This window comes from Dendrobates tinctorius, unplaced genomic scaffold, assembly GCF_039654945.1.
Source record: "Dendrobates tinctorius isolate UK_male_01 unplaced genomic scaffold, ASM3965494v1 ptg000206l, whole genome shotgun sequence".
NCBI classification, from domain to species: Eukaryota; Metazoa; Chordata; class Amphibia; order Anura; family Dendrobatidae; genus Dendrobates; species Dendrobates tinctorius.
The window spans coordinates 982,331-1,004,107 of record NW_027361873.1 but is presented as its reverse complement, the minus strand read 5'-3'; the positions used below and the strand labels follow the sequence as shown (position 1 = coordinate 1,004,107).

The following is a 21,777-nucleotide window of genomic DNA, read 5'->3' as shown; positions in this document are numbered from 1 at the left end:
TTTTAAGGGGTTCGCTAAAGGGGTTAACTAGTGGGACAGTTTTATAGGGCGGGTCGTTACGGACGCGGCGATACCAAATATGTGTACTTTTATTGTTTTGTTTTTTTTATTTTCAAAAAATGAATTTATTGGGGAATATTTTTTTTTTTTTACTAATTTATTTAGCGATTTTTAAAAAATTATTTTTACATTTTTTTTTCTTTACTTTATTACATAGTCCCAGGTGGGACATCACTGTCCTGTGACAGATCGCTGATCTGTCACATCAGAGATCACTGTGACAGATCTGCGATCTGTCACAGGCACTACTGCAGACTTCCTCATGCCTGCGCTTTGCAGGCAGTGAAAAAGTCAGCTCCCTACAGGCCCCCGTTGCCAACTTGGATCCGGGGGCTTGTATGGAAGGAGTCCCCGCAGCAGCGCTGCACATTGTGCTGCCGTGGGGGGCTCAGGGCAGCACGGAGGGAGCCCGCTCCCTGCCGATGCTTCCCTTTAACCCCCGGTACACCGCGATCGTGTTTGATTGCGGTGTACAAGGGGTTAACGTGTCGGTGGCAGTCCGTGACCGCCCCTGACACATTGTGCCGGGTGTCAGCTGTGATAATCAGCTGACACCCGTCCGCGATCAGCGGCGCTCACCACGTGGGCGCCGCTGATCGCATTAGACGTACTATCCCGTCCCTGGGAATTAAGTCCCAGGGCACATGGACGGGATAGTACGTCTAATAGCAGAAAGGGGTTAAAAACGAAAAATTGAAATATCACATGGTCATAAGTATTCAGACCCTTTGCTCAGTATTGAGTAGAACCACTCTTTTGAGCTAGTACAGCCATGAGTCTTCTTGGGAATGATGCAACAAGTTTTTCACACCTGGAATTGGGGATCCTCTGCCATTCTGCCTTGCAGATCCTCTCCAGTTCTGTCAGGTTGGATGGTGAACGTTGATGGACAGCCATTTTCATGTCTCTCCAGAGATGCTCAATTGGGTTTAGGTCATGGCTCTGGCTGGGCCAGTCAAGAATGGTCACAGAGTTGTTCTGAAGCCACTCCTTTGTTATTTTAGCTGTGTGCTGAGGGTCATTGTATTGTTGGAAGGAGAACCTTCGGCCAAGTGTGAGGTCCAGAGTACTCTGGAAGAGGTTTTCATCCAGGATATCATTGTACTTGGCCGCATTCATGTTTCCTTCAATTGCAACCAGTCGTCCTGTCCCTGCAGCTAAAAAACGCCCCCATAGCATGATGCTGCCACCACCATATTTCACTGATGGGATTGTATTAGGCAGGTGATGAGCAGTGCCTGGTTTTCTCCACACATACCGCTTAGAATTATCACCAAAAAGATCTACCGTATTTTTTGGACTATAAGACGCACCCCAATTTTCAGAAGGAAAATAGGGAAAAAAATAATAATGTGTCAAATGGGGGTCCGTCTTACAGTCCGAATTCAGCTTACCTGGGAAGGGATCCGGCACAGGTGGAGGAGTAGTCACAGGGGTCATTCAGTGGTCCAGGCTCGTGCGGTGGCGGCTCTGTGCTGGGGCAGGTTGGTTGTGCTGGGGCAGCTGCGCTGGGGCAGGGGCAGCTGTGCTGGGGCAGCTGTCCTGAGGCTGGGGCAGCTGTGCTGGGGCAGGGGCAGCTGTGCTGGGGCAGCTGTCCTGAGGCTGGGGAAGCTGTGTGGGGCTGGGGCAGCTGTCCTGAGGCTGGGGCAGCTGTCCTGAGGCTGGGGCAGCTGTCCTGGGGCAGGTGGGCCTCTGCGGGGCGGTGGTGGCGGTGGGCTGTGCTCCGGTGCAGGGGCGGCGGCTCCGCCGGCATTTCCTCCAAGCCCGGAGGCCCCCCGCACATCCCTTGCTGGCCGCCGCCATGTTGCGGTGGCCTCCGGGAACATGGACGCCGGTCCCGGTTTCGGGACGAGATCTGAACCCACACATGCGCCGTCCCCGGACTGGCGGCCATCTTCCCGGCGTCTATGTTCCCGGAGGCCACCGCAACATGGCGGCGGCCAGCAAGGGATGTGCGGGGGGCCTCCGGGCTTGGAGAAAATGCCGGCGGAGCCGCTGCCCCTGCACCGGAGCACAGCCCGCCGCCACCACCGCACCGCCCCGCCCGCTGCCACCACCGCACCGCAGGGCCCCGGAGGCGAGTATATTGCGACCATGAGACGCACCCCCCACTTTCCCCCAAAATTTTTGGGGAAAAAAGTGCGTCTTATGGTCCGAAAAATACGGTATCTTCGTCTCATCAGACTAGAGAATCTTATTTCTCATAGTCTGGAAGTCCTTCATGTGTTTTTTAGCAAACTATGCGGGCTTTTACATGTCTAGCACTGAAGAGAGGCTTCCATCGGGCCACTCTGCCATAAAGGCCCGACTGGTGCAGGGCTGCAGTGATAGTTGACTTTGTGGAACTTTCTCCCATCTTCCTAATGCATCTGTGGAGCTCAGCCACAGTGATCTTGGGGTTCTTCTTTACCTCTCTCACCAAGGCTCTCCTCCCATGATTGCTCAGTTTGGCTGGACGGCCAGGTATAGGAAGACTTCTGGTGGTCCCAAACGTCTTCCATTTAAGGATTATGGAGGCCACTGTGCTCTTAGGAATCATGAGTACTGCAGAAATTATTTTGTAACCTTGGCCAGATCTGTGCCTTGCCACAATTCTGTCTCTGAGCTAGTTCCTTTGACCTCATGAGTCTGATTTGGTCTGTCATGCACTATGAGCTGTGAGGACTTATAATGACAGCTGTGTGCCTTTACAAATCAAGTTCTAGCAGTTTAATTAAACACAGCTGGACTCCAATGAAAGAGTAGAACCATCTCAAGGAAGATCACAAGAAAATGGACAGCATGTGAGTTAAATATGAGTGTCTGAGCGAAGGGTCTTAACACTTATGACCATGTGATATTTCAGTTTTTCTCTCTTAATAAATTTGCAAAAATTTCTAAATTTCTGCTTTTTTTCAGTCAAGATGGGGTACAGAGTCTACATTAATGAGAAAAAAAAATGAACTTTTTTGAATTTACCAAATGGCTGCAATGAAACAAAGAGTGAAAAATTTAAAGGGGGCAGAATACTTTCTGTACCCACTGTATACACAGTAGGTGAAATATGTATTTGATCCCATGCTGGTTATGTAGGTTCGCCCACTGACAAAGACATATAATTTTAAGGGTAGGTTAATTTTAACATTGAGAGATAGAATATCAAAAATAAAATCCAGAAAATCACATTGTATAAATTATATAAATTTATTTGCATTTTACAGTGCGAAAAAGTATTTGATCCCCTACCAACGATTAAGAGTTCTGGCTCCTACAGACCAGTTAGACTCTCCTAATCAACTCGTTATCTGCATTAAAGGGAAGGTGCCGTGTTTTTTCATAATTTAATGTAAAAAAGAAAATAGTATAAAAAGATATTGTCCCCTAAGCTTGACTCAGTGGTGTGTATGGTTTTTTTTTTTACCGTATTAATGCAGCCACTGGGGGCTGCCATCTTACCTTTCTGGCTGCTGAATGACACTTTCCATGCTCATTTACGGCAGTCCCTGGGCATGAGAGAACAGTGGGCTCCCGACCCAAATCTGTATCATTGCAGCAGCATCAGCTGTGAACTGGGCACACCTCTGTGGGCAGCTCAATTCACAGCTGTAGGTGTGGCCAGGCACCATTTTATTAGAGCCCAGTGCTTTCCTTTTAGCTCTATTTACACTATATTGCAAGCACTGTTATGTCGGATGCTGTACTGTTCCAGCATAACAGGGCTTGGATGTTCACTGCACATACAACATAGGAGGAGCTGCTCCCTGCTCTTTCAAAACACTTGGCCATCTGCTGGACATCTAGTCCTCTCCTGTGTGATACTGACTGCTGAGCCGTGTATCTACTCCTCTCCTGTGTGATACTGACTGCTGAGCTGTGTACCTAATCCTATCATGTGTGTTACTGACTGCTGAGCCGTGTATCTAATCCTCTCCTGTGTGATACTGACTGCTGAGCCGTGTATCTAATCCTCTCCTGTGTGATACTGACTGCTGAGCTGTGTATCTAATCCTCTCTTGTGTGATACTGACTGGTGAGCCGTGTATCTAATCCTCTCCTGTGTGATACTGACTGCTGAGCCGTGTATCTAATCCTCTCCTGTGTGATACTGACTGCTGAACCATGTATCTAACCCTCTCCTGTGTGATACTGACTGCTGAGCCGTGTGTCTAATCCTATCCTGTGTGATACTGACTGCTGAGCCGTGTACCTAATCCTATCCTGTGTGATACTGACTGCTGAGCCGTGTATCTAATCCTATCCTGTGTGATACTGACTGCTGAGCCGTGCATCTAATCCTATCCTGTATGATACTGACTGCTGAGCTGGGTATCTAATCCTCTCCTGTGTCATACTGTGTGCTTATCCGTGTATCTAATCCTATCCTGTGTGATACTGACTGCTGAGCCGTGTATCTAATCCTCTCCTGTGTGATACTTTATATGGCGGTATTGTGTGTGAAATATATGGCTGTATTATGTGAGAACACTATGGCAGTATTATCTGCTAAAAGGGGGACCCATTCTGGGGTGGTCCTGGCTGAGCACCTGTACACGGGTCAGGGGTAATAGTTAGGTGCAGTCAGGGGAGGGCTGGTGAGGCAGCTGAAGAGAGGGGTCTCATTTTTATCGTTAGTGTATGGCTACATTTCCCCCCAGCCTGCTTCCCAGCGTCACCCCGGACTGCGACTATCGCCTCACTTTCACATATCGCCAGGACAGGATCTGAGGAGGGGAATGGGGTCTTTGCATGCAAAGTCTGGATCAGAACAGGCCATCAATCAGCAGAAATGTTTCCTGGATTACTGGCTGCTGTCACCCTGCTCCTCCCCTATATCTCCCTATGAGCCCCCCATAGACCAGCACACTGCTCTCCTAAAATACTCTGTGCTGCTGTCACCCTGCTCCAAGAATCCTTGCTGCCGGCCATCCTCGGTGACCGAAGACCCTATTCCTCTCCTCAGATCCTGTTCTGGCGATGTGTGAAAGAGAGGTGACAGGGGCCTGCTATATGGTGGAAGGAGCAGGGTGAAAGCAGCACAGAGTATTTCAGGAGAGCAGTGTGCTGGTCTATGGGGGGCACCCTGTTCGGTGCCAGGGATTGTACATAGAGCGCTGTGTGTTATACACATGGATGGACCGTCTGCTTGTCTGCTCCACAGACATCCAGGAAACATTTCTGCTGATTGATGACCTGTTCTGATCCAGACTTTGCATGTAAAGACAGTCAGTAACTTTGCAGGCCCCATCAAAATGGCCGCTCACTGTGTTCCTAAATGTCATGCTCTCTTTTCCCTTAGCAAACACCCAGAAGGGGAGGAGTGGAGTGACATCACACCCATGTCAGCAGATTCCGCCCATAATTACTGAAGGGCAGTAATGTGAGCTAGTTGTACACTAGGTTTTTGTGCCAAATTTCAGTAGCTGCTCCCCCTAGTGTTAACAAGTGGAAATGCCAAATTTTTTAAAATTATTTTTCATATTTGACAAAATTAAAAACAAATGATAATATTTTTTAAGAAAATGTAAACATTAATTCTTTACATTTTTTCAATTGCGCAAAAAAAATTATTTTGGATGGTACCTTCCCTTTAAAGACAGCTGTCTTACATAGTCACCTTTATAAAAGACTCCTGCCCAAAGACTCAATCAGTCGTATTCTAACCTCTACAACATGGGCAAGACCAAAGAGATTTATAAAGATGTCAGGGACAAGATCATACACCTGCACAAAGCTGGAATGGGCTACAAAACCATAAGAAAGACGCAGGGTGAGAAGGAGACACCTGTTGGTGCAATAGTAAGAAAATGGAAGAAATACAAAAGGACTGTCAATCGACATCGATCTGGGGCACCATGCAAAATCTCACCTTGTGGGGTATCCTTGATCATGACGAAGTTTAGAGATCAGCCTAAAACTACAAGGGGGAACTTGTTAATGATCTCAAGGCAGCTGGGACCACAGTCACTAAGAAAACCATTGGTAACACATTATACCGTAAAGGTTTAAAATCCTGCAGTGCTCGCCAGGTCCCCCTGCTCAAGAAGGCACATGTGCACCTGGATGATTCTGTGAGTGTTTGGGAGAAGGTGCTGTGGTCAGATGAGACAAAAATTGAGGTATTTGACATTAACGCAACTCGCCGTGTTTAGAGGAAGAGAAATGCTGCCTATGACCCAAAGAACACCGTCCCCACTGTCAAGCATGGAGGTGGAAACATTATGTTTTGGGGGGGTTTCTCTGCTAAGGGCACAGGACTAGATCACCGCATCAATGGGAGAATGGATGGAGCCATGTACCGTAAAATCCTGAGTGACAACCTCCTTCACTCCTGACAGAACATTACAAATGGGTCGTGGCTGGGTCTTGTAGTAAGACAATGACCCAAAACAAACAGCCAAGGCAACAAAGGAGTGTCTCAAAAAGAAGCACATTAAGGTTATGAAATGATCTAACCAGTCTCCAGACCTTAATCCCATAGAAAACTTATGGAGGTAGTTGAAGCTCTGAGTTGCCAAGCGACAGTTTAAAATCTTAATGATTTAGAGATGATCTGCACAGAAGGAGTGGACCAAAATTCCTCCTGACATGTGCGCAAACCTCATCATCAACTACAAAAAATAGTCTCACTGCTGTGCTTGCCAACAAGGGTTTTGTCACCAAGTATTACATCTCGTTTGCCAGAAGGTTAAAATATTTATTTCTCACTGGAAAATGCAAATAAATTTATATAATTTATACAATGTGATTTTCTGGATTTTATTTTTGATATTCGATCTCTCAATGTTAAAATTAACCTACCCTCAAAATTATAGACTGTTCATGTCTGTCAGTGGGCAATCTTACAAAATCATCAAAGATTAACTTACTTATTTCCACACACATATACATACATACATATATATATACACACACACACACACACAAACATATATATGATGTCATTGCATCTGCTGTCTTGGTGGAAGGAGGATCTGGTGGCTCTGTCACCCCACCAATGTATTCACTGGTGTTTACACCCTGAGTATGCATATGGCAGTGTTATCGGGACATGGGAGGCCACTGTTTTAAGCCCTTTGGCTGTCTCTGTCCACAGGCCAGACTGGAACAGCCAGAGGGCCAGATGTGGCCCGGTAGTTTGTCCATGCCTGCTCTAAACTAACACCAATTGCATTGTTTGGAACTTTTTGAAGATTACCTTTGAGCACAGTATACATCTGATTCTTTTGCTCCAGCCCAAGCTGCATGTTCCACGAAAAGACAACCTACAATGGTAATATACCATAATTGTGAGACGTGCAAAAGATTAATAACTGTAACTACATAACTGCATCACATTAGCCTAGAATAGTGAGCTCTCTCCAATTTCTAGACCAAATAAGAAATGTCTTGGTGGGATTATAAAAACCTTCTCCAGTTTTATTCTATTCTCTGAACGTCCCCGTTTGGCTCAATCTGACCGTTCCAACCATATTTACCGTTCCAAAACCTCACTAATGGATTGCTGAGGCTTAGGAGTTTGGGCAAGGTGTACAGTAATAACATACTTTGTTCATTTGCACATTAGCAGACCTTTGGTATCTCTTGCACATACATGTTCAGTTACTTTCAGCTAAGACATGCCTTGAACACACAGTTCAATAGAACCCCCACCTCAATCTTATCGTTTCCTGCTCATTGGTATCCTTGGATCCCAGGGCCCTAAGGGGCTGATCTCTGCTCTCTATACAAATCTCTTGTTAACCAAAGTTGATTGTGCAACAGATATTAAGTGCAACGGGATCAAGTGTTTTGCAGTTAGACAATGCATTGAAGCTGATGTTCCTCTCTTCTCTTCTTCACACAGGTATTTCATTCCATCATCCATGTATGCTGTCTGACAAGTGTGAACTGCATCATATATTGCCAGATATTTTTATGGTATTTCATTCCATCATCCATGTATGCTGTCTGACAAGTGTGAACTGCATCATATATTGCCAGATATTTTTATGGTATTTCATTCCATCACTCCTGTGGTGGGTCTTTATTTTTTTTTTTTTTTAACTATTTGGTTTCTGCTTTGAAGTGTAGAAAGGTTTTTTTCCCTTTCTCTGTTTGATGGCCTTGTCCAGCGTTAGTTATTTACCCTGCATAGTAATGCCTGCTCTGGCCTTGTGCTAATTGGTTAATTACTGATTGTGGCCTTTTGGTGGCTGAAGCTAGCAGACATTTCATTTCATATATATTTAGCTCTGGTTGGGATAGCACGCGTGCGGGCTCACGCGTGCAACAGATATTAAGTGCAACGGGATCAAGTGTTTTGCAGTTAGACAATGCAGTTGGGCAGGGCAGGAGACAGGTAAGGTGCATAAGTTTTTCATGCACGCATGCTTCTTGGTCAGTCGTACTACATTTGCATTGATCATATCAACCTGCTGCTTTTTTGTCTTCACCTCTGCTTTCTAACAACTCGCCTGCCCTTTTACACATTCTGTGCACTCTCTGCATATCCACCCCTCCCTTTTCCCCTCTCCCATGTATAACTCTGAGGCTCTATTGACATTTCTTACCCACACCAAACCATCCAAAACCACCATGCAGCACTCAAAACATTCATACAAATCATCCCACCACCTGCTTTTTCTGTTTTTTCTCCTTTTAATAGTTGCAGGTGACATCTCCCCCAACCCTGGGACTCCCTCCACCAGCATACGTTACTCTCCTCCATCTGCATATAGAAACCCTGCTAATCTTATTAACATTCAGTGCATGCCTTCTCCTCTCACTTTCCAATGTGCTCTCTGGAATGCACGGTCTGTGTGTAACAAACTGACTTACATTCACAATCTTTTTCTCTCTAATTCCCTTAACCTTCTGGCTATTACAGAAACCTGGATCCAGCATTCAGACACCACCGCTGCTGCCGCTCTCTCGTTTGGTGGGCTAAAATTTTCACATACCCCCAGACCTGAGAACAGACAGGGTGGAGGTGTTGGTTTGCTCCTTTCATCACAATGTGCTTTCCAGATCATCCCCCCGGTTCCCTCACTTACATTTCCTTCCTTTGAAGTCCACGCCGTCAGACTCTTTAAGCCCTTCTCCTTACGAGTGGCGGTCGTTTATCGCCCTCCAGGCTCCTCCCGCCAGTTTCTAGACCACTTCACCACCTGGCTTACTCACTTTCTATCCTGTGACATCCCCACCCTCATCATGGGAGACTTTAACATCCCCATCAATGATCCGCTCTCCCAGTCTGCCTCTCATCTTCTTTCTCTAACTTCTTCATTCGGCCTCTCACAGTTTACTAATTCTCCTACACATGAGGACGGGAATACTCCCGTCCCGGCTCGCTGCACGACTTAACTAATTCACCCCTCCCGCTCTCGGACCACAACCTTCTTTCCTTCTCTGTCAAGAATTGTCTCCTCACCCGGAACACCCCCACTTACCACACTTATCGGAATACACGTACCATTAATACCCAACAGCTTAGGGACAATCTCCACACATCTTTAGCCCCCATCTCCACCCTCTCCTGTCCAGACATAGCATTGTCACACTTCAATAATACACTGAAGAATGCCCTAGATGAAGCAGCACCTTCTATACGCAGAAAGACCCGACACAGACAACGGCAGCCCTGGCACACAACGCAAACACGCTTTCTTCAGCGCTGCTCGAGGTGTGCAGAGCGGCAGTGGAGAAAATCTCTCTTAGCAGAAGACTTCATCCACTATAAGTTCATGCTCAAAACCTATAACTCTGCCCTTCATCTGGCCAAACAATCCTACTTCACCACCCTCATCACCTCACTATCCAACAACCCAAGACGACTTTTTGAAACCTTAAACTCCCTCCTGAAACCTAAAGTACAGGCCCCCATCACCAACCTCAGCGGTGAGGATCTGGCCACTTATTTCATAGAAAAAAATCAACCACATCCATCAGGATATCTCAGCCCTATCTCCTCAGTGCCTGGATCCCCTTCCCTGCCGCACCTCAAGCTCACTAGACATCTTTGAGCCTGTTTCAGAAGAAGAAGTTTCCAAGCTCCTCGCTTCTGCTCGGCCTACAACCTGCAACAGTGACCCTATTCCTTCACAGCTCCTGCAGTCTCTCTCACCAGTGGTCACCACTCACCTGACTAAAATATTTAACCTCTCTCTTTCTTCAGGTATATTTCCCTCCTCATTTAAACATGCCATCATAACCCCTTTACTTAAAAAGCCATCCCTGGACCAGAACTGCACTGCTAACTACAGACCTGTCTCTAACCTTCCCTTCATCTCTAAACTCCTGGAACGCCTGGTCCACTCCCGTCTAATCCGCTATCTCTCGGATAACTCTCTTCTCGACCCCTTACAATCTGGTTTCCGCTCTTTACACTCTACTGAAACTGCCCTCACTAAAGTCTCTAATGATTTAATAACAGCTAAATCGAAAGGTCATTGCTCCCTGCTGATTCTCCTGGATCTCTCTGCCGCATTTGACACTGTGGATCACCAGCTCCTCCTCACTATGCTCCGCTCTATAGGCCTCAAGGACACAGCCCTCTCCTGGTTCTCCTCCTACCTCTCTGACCGCTCCTTCACTGTATCTTTTTCCGGCTCCTCTTCCTCTTCTCGTCCCCTTACTATCGGGGTCCCGCAGGGCTCAGTCCTAGGCCCCCTCCTCTTCTCTTTATACACTGCCCCTATTGGACAAACAATCAGCAGATTTGGGTTCCAGTATCATCTCTATGCTGATGACACCCAATTATACACTTCTTCCCCTGACATCACCCCTACCCTAATTCAAAATACCAAGGATTGTCTGTCTGCTGTCTCTAGCATCATGTCCTCCCTCTATCTGAAACTAAATCTCTCTAAAACTGAACTTCTTGTGTTTCTCCCCTCTACTAACCTCACTCTACCTAACATCGAAATAACCCTGGAGGGTTCAACCATAACTCCCAAGCAGCATGCCCGCTGTCTTGGGGTCATATTCGACACTGAACTTTCCTTTACTCCGTACATCCGATCACTCAGTCGCTCTTGTCACCTGCATCTTAAAAACATCTCCAGAATCCGACCTTTTCTCACCTTTGAAACTGCTAAGACTCTTACTGTCGCTCTTATTCATTCTCGCCTGGACTACTGCAACTCTCTTCTGATCGGTCTCCCTCTTACCAAACTTTCTCCTCTCCAATCCATCTTGAATGCGGCAGCCAGGGTCATATTTCTGTCCAGCCGCTTCACCGATGCCTCCATCTTGTGCCAGTCATTACACTGGCTACCTATTCGCTACAGGGTCCAGTATAAACTCATCTCTCTCACCCACAAAGCTCTCCACTGTTCTGCACCGCCTTATATCTCCTCTCTCATCTCTGTCTATCGCCCTACACGTGCCCTCCGTTCTACAAATGACCTAAGACTAACATCCCCCGTAATCCGAACCTCGCACCTCCGCCTCCAAGACTTCTCTCGTGCTGCTCCAGCTCTCTGGAATGCACTTCCCCAGGCGATCAGACTGATACCTAGCCCTGACCTATTCAAGCGCGCTTTGAAAACCCATCTCTTCAAACAAGCCTACCACATCAACTACCCAGCAAGCTAACTTTGCCCTGTTCCCTCCTTCCAAATATTATTCTGAATCTGCACCCTACTATTCATCTGTCTCCACACCCTTCATGCACATGATAACTGCACTTGATACTTGTCTATTGCACTTAAACACACGGGCTGATGACCGGATCATGCAGCTTTATATGAAAATCCCTATTATAATTGCCAGACCTGAATTAACAAGCATTTTTCACCTACTGTGTCCCCCCATTTCCTTGTAGATTGTAAGCTTGCGAGCAGGGACCTCACTCCTAATGTCACTGTTTGAATTGTCTTAACTTGTATTGAATTTATTGTCTGTACATGTCCCCGCTTAATTGTAAAGTGCTGCGGAATATGTTGGCGCTATATAAATAAAAATTATTATTATTATTATTATTATTCCCTGATAGCAGAGGAGGCGAGATGGAGAGACCTAATTTCCTTATGGTCAGTGAAGGACTGGCAGGGTGTGATTTGTTCACATCTTGTGGCCTAGCCAGCAATTAAAAATAAACTGATCCAATTTTACATTATCTACCAAACCTAACTGCTTGTCTACACAAGATGTGCAATAACTCTTTTGCAGAATGCCCTCGCTGCCATTCTCTGAATGCCATCTTTTGGCATATGATATGGTCTTGCTCTCAATATTCATTTTTGGATTAATGTTTTTAGGGTGCTGTTCTCTCTATGATCAATCCCTATACTGTGCAAACCTAAACTGTTATTATTTGAGTTGTTAGATGAATAACATTGGCAACATCACATTTTCGCAAGGAATTCTTATTATTGGCTAGGAAAACAATTGCTCTCTGATAGATGGCTGACAAGCGCCCCACAGCTGGCGGACGGAAGGCACTGGTTAACACTACTAAGTTATCTTTCAGAATAGGGGATGCCCAGCTAAATTTCAAAAGGTCTTTGGTTTCCTACCCCTTGACCCTCAAGTAACAAAGTGGTTACATTTTTTTCTTGTTGTGTTCCTTTTTTGTTATATACGCCTTTTTGTTTTTTAACTTCCCTCATCTCAGCCTGAAGTACTGGGATATCAGAACTCCGTATTGCTCATGGCTTGGGTCTCCGATAATCAGTCCTGATCTCTTATCTAGCCGGAGAGTCCTTCATATTTCTCCGCTTCATATATATACAGGTGCTTCTCACAAAATTAGAATATCATCAAAAAGTTTATTTCAGTTCTTCAATACAAGTGAAACTCATATATTAGATAGAGTCATTACAAACAGTGTGATCTATTTCAAGTGTTTATTTCTGTTAATGTTAATGATTATGGCTTACAGCCAATGAAAACCCAAAAGTCATTATCTCAGTAAAATAGAATACTTTATAGCACCAGCTTGAAAAATGATTTTAAAATCCGAAACGTTGGCGTACTGAAATGTATGTTCAGTAAATGCAATCAATACTTGGTCGGGGCTCCTTTTGCATCAATTACTGCATGAATGCAGCGTGACATGGAGGCGATCAGCCTGTGGCACTGCTGAGCTGTTATGGAAGCCCAGGTTGCTTTAATAGCAGCCTTCAGCTCATCTGCATTGTTGGGTTTGGCGGCTCTCATCTTCCTCTTGACAATACCCCATAGATTCTCTATGGGGTTAAGGTCAGGCGAGATTGCTGGCAAATCAAGCACAGTGATACTGTTGTTTTTTTTTTTTATTGATTTTTAAATGTAAAACAAGAAGAACATTCTTTGAAATGTATATAGTCTGACAATGGAGTACTGAAAGTTCTTTGTTGATTAATCATAGGTAAGCATGACCTTAATCATATTTGTTCATATATACCGTAATAATTCCTCAGTAGAAATCCGATATCCTACTGTAAAGCCATGTAGTTCGGTCTCCTGTACAATTATTCTCTAGGAAACTAATTATTTTACATACATTTCTAAAAGCTAAACAGTATAAAATACAGATATAAAAAGAATAAACAGAAGATAGGAATAGGGAGATAGAAAAGTTCCCAAGGCTGGGAAGGGGGGCGGAATGATGCCTAAATTCAGACTATCCCAGAAGGATTTCAGAGATAGTGTTATCAATGCCTTTGCCTTAGTATCTGGTCTAGTTTTAGTATAAGATGAAGACCATTTTCTTGAATCTTTCAACTTACTATCTTTGAAGAAGTCCATAATATTAATCAGTCTCTCTAAATGATATCCATGGAGCCCAAGTGTCCCTAAATTTAGCATGGGAGAGGTTTGTATGATACTGTTGTTTTTAAACCAGGTATTGGTACTTTTGGCAGTGTGGACAGGTGCCAAGTCCTGCTGGAGAATGAAATTTCCATCTCCAAAAAGCTTGTCGGCAGAGGGAAGCGTTAAGTGTTTAAAATTTCCTGGTAGACGCTGTGCTGACTTTGGCCTTGATAAAACACAATGGACCTACACCAGCAGATGACATAGCTCCCCAAACCATCATTGATTGGTAAAACTTCACACTAGACCTCAAGCAGCTTGGATTGTGGCCTCTCCACTCTTCCTTCAGACTCTGGGACCTTGATTTCCAAATAAAATGCAAAATTTACTTTTATCTGAAAACAACACCTCAGACCACTGAGCAACAGTCCAGCTCTTTTTCTCCTTGGCCCAGGTAAGACACTTCTGGCGCTGTCTATTGGTCATGAGTGGCTTGACACAAGGAATGCGACACTTGTAGCCCATGTCCTGGATACATCTGTGTGTGGTGGCTCTTGAAGCAATGACTCCTGCAGCAGTCCACTCCTTGTGAATCTCCCCCAAATTTTTGAATGGCCTTTTCTTAACAATCCTTTCAAGGCTGCGGTTTCCCAGGTTGCTTGTGCACCTTTTTCCACCAAACTTTTTCCTTCCACTCATCTTTCCTTTAATATGCATGGATACAGCACTCTGAACAGACAGCTCCTTTAGCAATGACCTTTTGTGGCTTACCCTCCTTGTGGAGTGTGTCAGTGACTGCCTTCTGGACTTCTGTCAAGCCACAGTTTTCCCCATGATTGCGGAGCCTATGGAAACAGGCTAAGGGACCTTTTTAAATGCGCTGCAGGTGTTTTTTATTAATCTAATTTACTGAGATAATGACTTTTGGGTTTTCATTGGCTGTAAGCCATAATCATCATTGACAGAAATAAACACTTGAAATAGATCACTCTGTATGTAATGACTCTATATAATACAGTGGGGAAAAAAGTGTTTAGTCAGCCACCAATTGTGCATGTTCTCCCACTTTCTGGATTTGTTTTCCCATTTTGACTCTCATAGTTGTGGACAACCTATGATGTCAATTACAGGCCTCTCATCTTTTTAAGTGGGAGAACTTGCACAATTGGAGGCTGACTAAATACTTTTTACCCCACTGTATACGAGTTTCACTTTCTGTATTGAAGAACTAAAATAAATTAACTTTTTGATGATATTCTAACTTGGTGAGAAGCACCTGTATGTTCTCCCAGGCTGTAATGTAATAGGACTTTTGCTTTCTATATATACAGTAATCACTTAATTGATCGTGTATCTTCTTCTAGCAAATCAAGTTCTTTGTTTTGCGACGTTAAATAAAATGAATTACCCAAAAAAAGTACTGATTAAAGGAGCTGACCACGAATTTGATGTTTATGAACTATCCACAGGATACATCTTAAAGGGAATCTGTCACCCCTTTTTTGAGATATCATATAATGATATCATTCAATTGTGTGTCACATAAGGATTCTCTTAGTACTTTTGCTTCCCCCTGACCCCGCACCTTTCATGCATAAATACCTTTTTTAAATCGGTTCAGATGTATGTAAACTGCCACTGTCCGATCCGCTGGGCGGGGCTTATTCACCTGCTTCCCCCTCCCTGTCTTTCTCTACACAAGAAGAAATGCGTAGAGCAAGACAGGGAGGGGGGGGCGCAGGTGAATAAGCCCCGCCCAGCGGACCGGACAGCGGCAGCTTACATAATTCTGAACCGATATAAAAAAGGTATTTATGCATGAAAGGTGCGGGGTCAGGGGGAAGCAAAAGTACTAAGAGAATCCTTATGTGACACACAACTGAATGATATCATTATATGATATCTCAAAAAAGGGGTGACAGATTCCCTTTAAATATCAGGTTAGTGACGGTCCAACGCCTGACAATTGTAACTGAATAGGAGCTAAGCTGTAATAACTAGGAGCGGCTATGAAACAGTCAATAGATCTGCGCTGTTCCAGCTGTGGACAAGGTTTTACAAAGTGTTGTAACCTCACTGATTGCAATTAATGATCTATAGAGTAGGCAATGGATATCAGAAGGATTGTACAACCCATTTAACCATTATTTAAGAGGCATTCTATTATGGAAACACTCAAATAACAATGAAAGGTATCCTCTGTAAATGGCAGAGCTTCACAATGGATCTGCTACAGGCTGCATTATATTATAGCAATATACTCCCCTAGTAGCAGCTGCTACACTGGAAATCCATCTGCAGACAACAAGCTAGGCTCAGAGGTTCCCTTCTCCCTTACTTGGACTGCTACCTGCTGTGTACAGAGATGTATCACCAATAAAAACAGTTTAAGAACTGCTTATTATGATGTACAGTATGAATGGTAAATTAATGGTCATTACACTTCTGAAAGTCATGAGAAAATAAGATAATCAATGATCGAATTTATTAATACAAAATTTCAACACCATTTTCCCTACAGGTGATTCAATATTATAAAATGTAAAGTAAACCCATTCCATGCAAAAACATTACCTATGTAGATTTTGGCAAGACTGTAAGCAAAATCCCGTGCTGCTAATTCCATAAAGTTGCTTCCTCTCTCTCCCGCCTTATGTGTGAAGACTTTTAGGTTCTGCAGAGCTTGCAGCAGACGCGAGACAGGTTGAGACAGACCAGGAACATTAGATGAGCCTTCAAGCATTTCCTGCAGTAAAAAAATACATATAGCACAAGTGTTCTGTGAAATATTAGTTGAGAGATTGGGGAGTTTAGTAATCACAGAAAAAACAAGGCTTGTGTACAATGGTAATGCTGGTCATAAGAAACAGAATGTGATGAACTTTACCTGAGTAGCAGAGAAATAAGCACTTAAAACCTGTCCTTGGCTCTTTCTGACTGACCGTAGGACATCCAGAGATAAAATGTTGGTTGTTCCTTCCCAGATTGTTAGCACCTATCGCAGATATATGACAGGGTGAGCACTAGAAATTCAAAGCGATTCTGGCTCACAATTAAACATTTAGTTATATAGTTCTTACTTGGGCATCTCTCAGCAAAGTTGGTAGTCCTGTGTCTTCCATATAGCCCTGTCCTCCAAAGCACTCAAGTCCTTCTGATATGACAGCAACAGCCTAAGCAAGTACAAAAATTAATACATCTTAAAAAAGAGTAAAGACACGTACAAAAGCATACCTTACAACTTTTGAAGATCAGAAAAAGGGACAGATAATGCACCGCAGCAAGTTTTGGCCGCGCCCCTGGCTACACCCCAATCTATGCCCATTTACCATGTCTTTCTCTGTTAGTGAAGGAAATTCAGCAGACGCCTGAGACTGCAAGGCGCAGACCCAAATCCGGGACTGTCCGCTGTATCCAGGACAGTTGGGACTAGAGAGGAGTGAATGGATTCATGGGTCTCTGGTCCAGGTCAGTGGTACCTGGCAGCTAGACGGGAGGCCGTGATTCTCTAACTTTCCAGCGTCCCTGGAGCGGCTTTTGATCACCCAGTGCCGGCAGGACGTCATCTGTGCGTCCTGCTCATCTCAAGTTAGGATCTGTGGATTTATTCTTTGTTTCTTCATTCACAGTCGGAGCCACCAGAACTTTCTCATACTTCTGTAGCTTCACTATATGACATCCGGCTTTTTTGTGTCTTTAAGGCCGTGTTCACTCGCTGCAGAAATACTGTGTTTTTTGTTTTCTGCAGTTGTCCGCACCAAACTACACAATCTTCTCCCCCTTATTTGATGTGTTTCTGGTGCAGATGTTAAGCCGCGGTTTTAATGTGTTAATTATAGCACAGAAAAGCTTTGATTCTGCACATAAAGTAACTGCAGTTTTTTTACATGCTTTTTTCTAAGCTCCACATAGAAGACAATAGAAAAAAAAGTGCACCAAAACCACATAGTTCAGCAGCGTCTTTGGGCGCATAGTGGGCACCTTTTTTGTTGAAGTGGTTTTTAAAAATGATTTTTTTTTTACATAAATAAGGTAAAGAAAAAGGGAGGAGCCATATTATACATACACAGTAATATAGAAACAAACAAAAAAATGAAAGCAAAAAAAAACAAAATTTAAAGGGATCAAAGATATAGACAAAATAAAGGGTTAAGGATGAGAAGGGGGAAGGAAAATATGGTTTATTAAGGAAAAAGGGAAAGAAAAAAAATTAAAGGGATAAAAGGAAAATGAAAAAGATTGGTATATACAGGAAAAGGCAAGGGAAAGGAGTTACGATTCACATATAAGACACTTACATTGAAACATTTAAGAGGTGGGGGATAGGAAAGTCAAGGAAAGACAAGGAAAAGGAAGAACAAGTTTTAAAAACATGTGGAGAGACAACCAAATAGAGATATACGCGTATACTAATTTTTAAATAATGTAAAATACTGTTAGTCAAATTCTAACACTGAGGCTAAGAAAAATAGCGCGGTGAAGTTTGTATTTTATTTTTCCTAGCCTCACTTATTAACAGGATCAGACACAGCACCTGTTATTCAAAAGCAGCATCTGAGCAATCTCTTTTTTTTTTTTTCTTTTTCTCCCCAAGTGGACAGCGCCAGTGTATAACAGTTTGAATTGTAATACTGGGTGCAATTTTCATGAAATCACATCCACTTTGCTTGGACAGTTAAAACACAGCAGAATTTTTATGCAAAAAAGCACCCGAAAATACGCAGCATTTACGCTACACAAGAACACGGTCTAAATTTCAAAGCAAATTGGATGTGATTCCATGAAACCTCCGCTATCTGTGGTCTGAAGACACTGCTGAATTCTGCAGTTTTGGTGCCTTTTTTCTATAGGCTCCTTCTAAAAAAAAAACCGTATGAAGAAAAAACCGCTGTTGCATTTTTAAGAGCAGAATCAAAACTTTTTTGTACTATTAAAAAGTGTTAAACTCTGCTTCATATCTGACCAAAAATTGCATCAAATAAGGGAGAAAATGCATGAAAGAAATGCAGCAAACACAATAATCAGAGAAGATTGTTATTGTGTTGTGTGGTGCGAACACCTGAAGAAAAAAAGCAGTATTTGCGCTACATGTGAACACGGCCTCAGCATTACAGTTTAATTAATTAATTGGGTTTAATAGACAAAAAAATATCAATCACGCCATTTTTTTTATGTCCTTTACCGAGTCCTGTAAACAAATTTGTCCACTGTGATGTGCGGGTCATTGAGATTACAGGGACACCAAATATGTCCATGTTATGTGCCGATTTGGGATGTTTATTATTTTAAAAAATAAAAGCATTCAAAACTACTTTTGTCATTATCAAGTGTTTTTCATTGTTTTTTTAGTAATTTTATAGGATGAAAAAATCTCTTATTCTGGCTCTTGAATATAAATACATCCATTGTACGCAGCAGTGTATTGCTATCAGTATGATTTGTCTGTAGTCACATCCTGCAACACAGATCAATTACACAAAATTCTTGTGGCTCAGCAGTTTAAAGCTCATGTGTCTGTAATGTTAAAGTTGCGAGTTCAAGACCTGAGAGGTTCACGAAGAAAATATTTTTTGCAATTATTATTTTTAATACTTTTATAGGAACAAAATAAATTATTTTTCTTCATTTCAGCATACAGGCATCATAAAAATACATTGTTATATACGCAATGGATATTGTATGTATACTCTGCTTCTGGGTTTATTGTCTGCAACATAGAGGTCAAGATAACCAATTTCTAATATCTCCAGCATTGTGAGCCATGGCTCACTGGTGAAGCAACAGACTGTGGACACTGATTACAGGAGGGAGATGAAGTGAATATATAATTTAATTTATGCACTCAGCAGAGAAGCAGCCCCGCCCCTGAGGAGAAGGAGCTACGGGAGCAATGAAAACATTGGAGAGGCGAATATAGGAGCCAGGAGAACAGCTGGGACGCGGGACTGAGCCCTCAAATTGGGACAGTCCCGCCGAACCCGTCCCAGTTGGGAGCTATGCAAAAGATCAGTTGCACTTCCTACATTTAAACAAATGTAAATATTTATTATGTAACAAACACAACCTAAGCAAAACAAATAAAAACAAACATTTAGAATCTTGCATATTGTGCATGATAACCAATAGAAACATGTAAATGGACACTCACTAAAGTAAATCAAGTAGTATTTAGTAATGAAGAAAGGTGCAATGCAAATGTACTGACAGTAAGTATCAAAAGATTATCTGAACGAGAATATGGAATAACTATGTGCAATAAAGTGAAATATGCAGAGTCACCAAGCTAAACTGGCTAATAGAAAAAAGATCATATGGGGAAAAGGACCCCCACACATATTACCACAAGAGATGGCTTCCTCAGCGACATTACCTCAGATATCCATCACATTTACATAGCTTTATTGGTTATCATGTCGGTCGTATTGGTTGTGTACCAGCGCCACTTTTTGGCCTAGGACAACAGATTGCGGTGCAATATGCACATTTTTACATGATTTTATTTGTATAGTAAATATTTACATTGCTTAAATTTAGGAAGCGCAACCAATCTTTTCTACGTGCCTTTCCTCTTTGTTGGACTGCATTTGTCTTGTACATACATTGGTGAGCGAGCACTCCATCAATATACAGGGGGTGCCTTTAAAAATACATGATATAATACAAGTACTTCAATATAAATATATACTGTATGCCTAAATATATTTATGTACAACAGCAAAGAGTGTGGACTAGTGTACCTGTTTTCCTGTGTAGAGCTTGGCGATGGGAGTTAGCAGCCTGAGAACATTTTGGTCCTGCACCGTTGCCATGTTTGTTTCTTCTAGCCCCAGCAAGCGTGCAACCTCCATAAGTAGAAGAAAAGCTCCACGGGCTTGCACCTAAGAAAATCCAACACATGCAAAGTTAGTGAGCTCAGATCAACTACAAAGATGAAAATGTTGCCATCACGCCGATGAAGGTATAAACATCAAATTGAAGCTTTTTCCACTGTGAAATCGATCATTATTGATAAGTGAAACATTAGTGTAACACAGCGTTACATAATGCCATGTAAAAGCGGCACTTTTGCTCTTAAACCAGTTTTAGCATATTAAACTGGTCATATGGAATAGTGGAGGCTGAGTAAAACAGTTTTTATTTTTAACATTTCTTCTTTTCTGGAGATATTGGCTTGTAATATTTTGGTTATAACTCATGTTATAGTTCAATTATGCGTTACCAGAGATTTATATCTGAGGCGAATACTGAAAAATCATAAACCGCAAAGCAACAGAAAAAACGAGAAAAGAAAATATGCTCCTCTCCCAAGTGATCTCTGCAGCAACTGTGCAACAGTATATTAGGGCCAAGTTATGCATCATTACAATCCTTTCCAAATGTCATCTCACGGCAGTCAGTGTGGGGGCAGTGTGAGAACTGACAGCACTGGGAGATGAGAGCTGAAGGGTTTGTAATGATAAATAACTCAGCTCTGCTGCAGTTGCAGAGATAAGTGAGGAGGGCGCATTCCTTTTTCCTGTCTGTTGCTGCCGGCTTATGATTTGTGAATCTGAAAAAGGGGAAGAAGCCCACACCCCCAGAGACAAATCTCTGATAAAGCCCATTGGCCTCGGATTTCCCTCCTTCTGTTAACCATTTTGATGCAACAATTAAAAACTATTAATCTCTGTAGCAGGGCGTCAGGGTTTGCAAGCGCTGTAACATTGCTGAGACGGTCAAGACCCATCATAGGAATCACCCATCATAGCAATCGCCGGGCAGGAACAAACCTCATTGCTCTCTCTGGCACTGGAGAGGAGCAGGTAGCTGGCCATGGATCAGTTTATATTAAAATGTCACTGTAATTTTGTGTGATGACAGTTTAAATCAATAATGTACATTTATGGCGGAATGAATAAAGGCACCACATCCTCAGATATACCTGCATGTGATTTTTTTTTAGGGGTTAAAAATGATGATGAATGTGATTGATTTTAAAGTAAAAGAAAAAAGTGACTCTGAAAAGAGTGTCACCCTCAAAAC

At 43.1% G+C, this 21,777-nt stretch overlaps 1 protein-coding gene across 2 annotated transcripts in view; it reads right to left on the bottom strand.

The window, feature by feature from the left end:
• The window catches only part of LOC141057944 (acyl-CoA dehydrogenase family member 11-like), a 221,252-nt gene that overhangs the window by 34,382 nt on the left and 165,093 nt on the right, over nucleotides 1–21,777 (bottom strand). For both annotated transcript variants that reach the window (XM_073554061.1, XM_073554062.1), the window contains 5 exons: nucleotides 20,493–20,633; nucleotides 16,836–16,928; nucleotides 16,643–16,750; nucleotides 16,330–16,501; nucleotides 7,235–7,301 (listed from right to left, as the gene is read on the bottom strand). In XM_073554061.1, coding sequence (XP_073410162.1) covers nucleotides 7,235–7,301; nucleotides 16,330–16,501; nucleotides 16,643–16,750; nucleotides 16,836–16,928; nucleotides 20,493–20,633 — 581 coding nt within the window. The remainder of the gene's footprint in view (nucleotides 1–7,234; nucleotides 7,302–16,329; nucleotides 16,502–16,642; nucleotides 16,751–16,835; nucleotides 16,929–20,492; nucleotides 20,634–21,777) is intronic.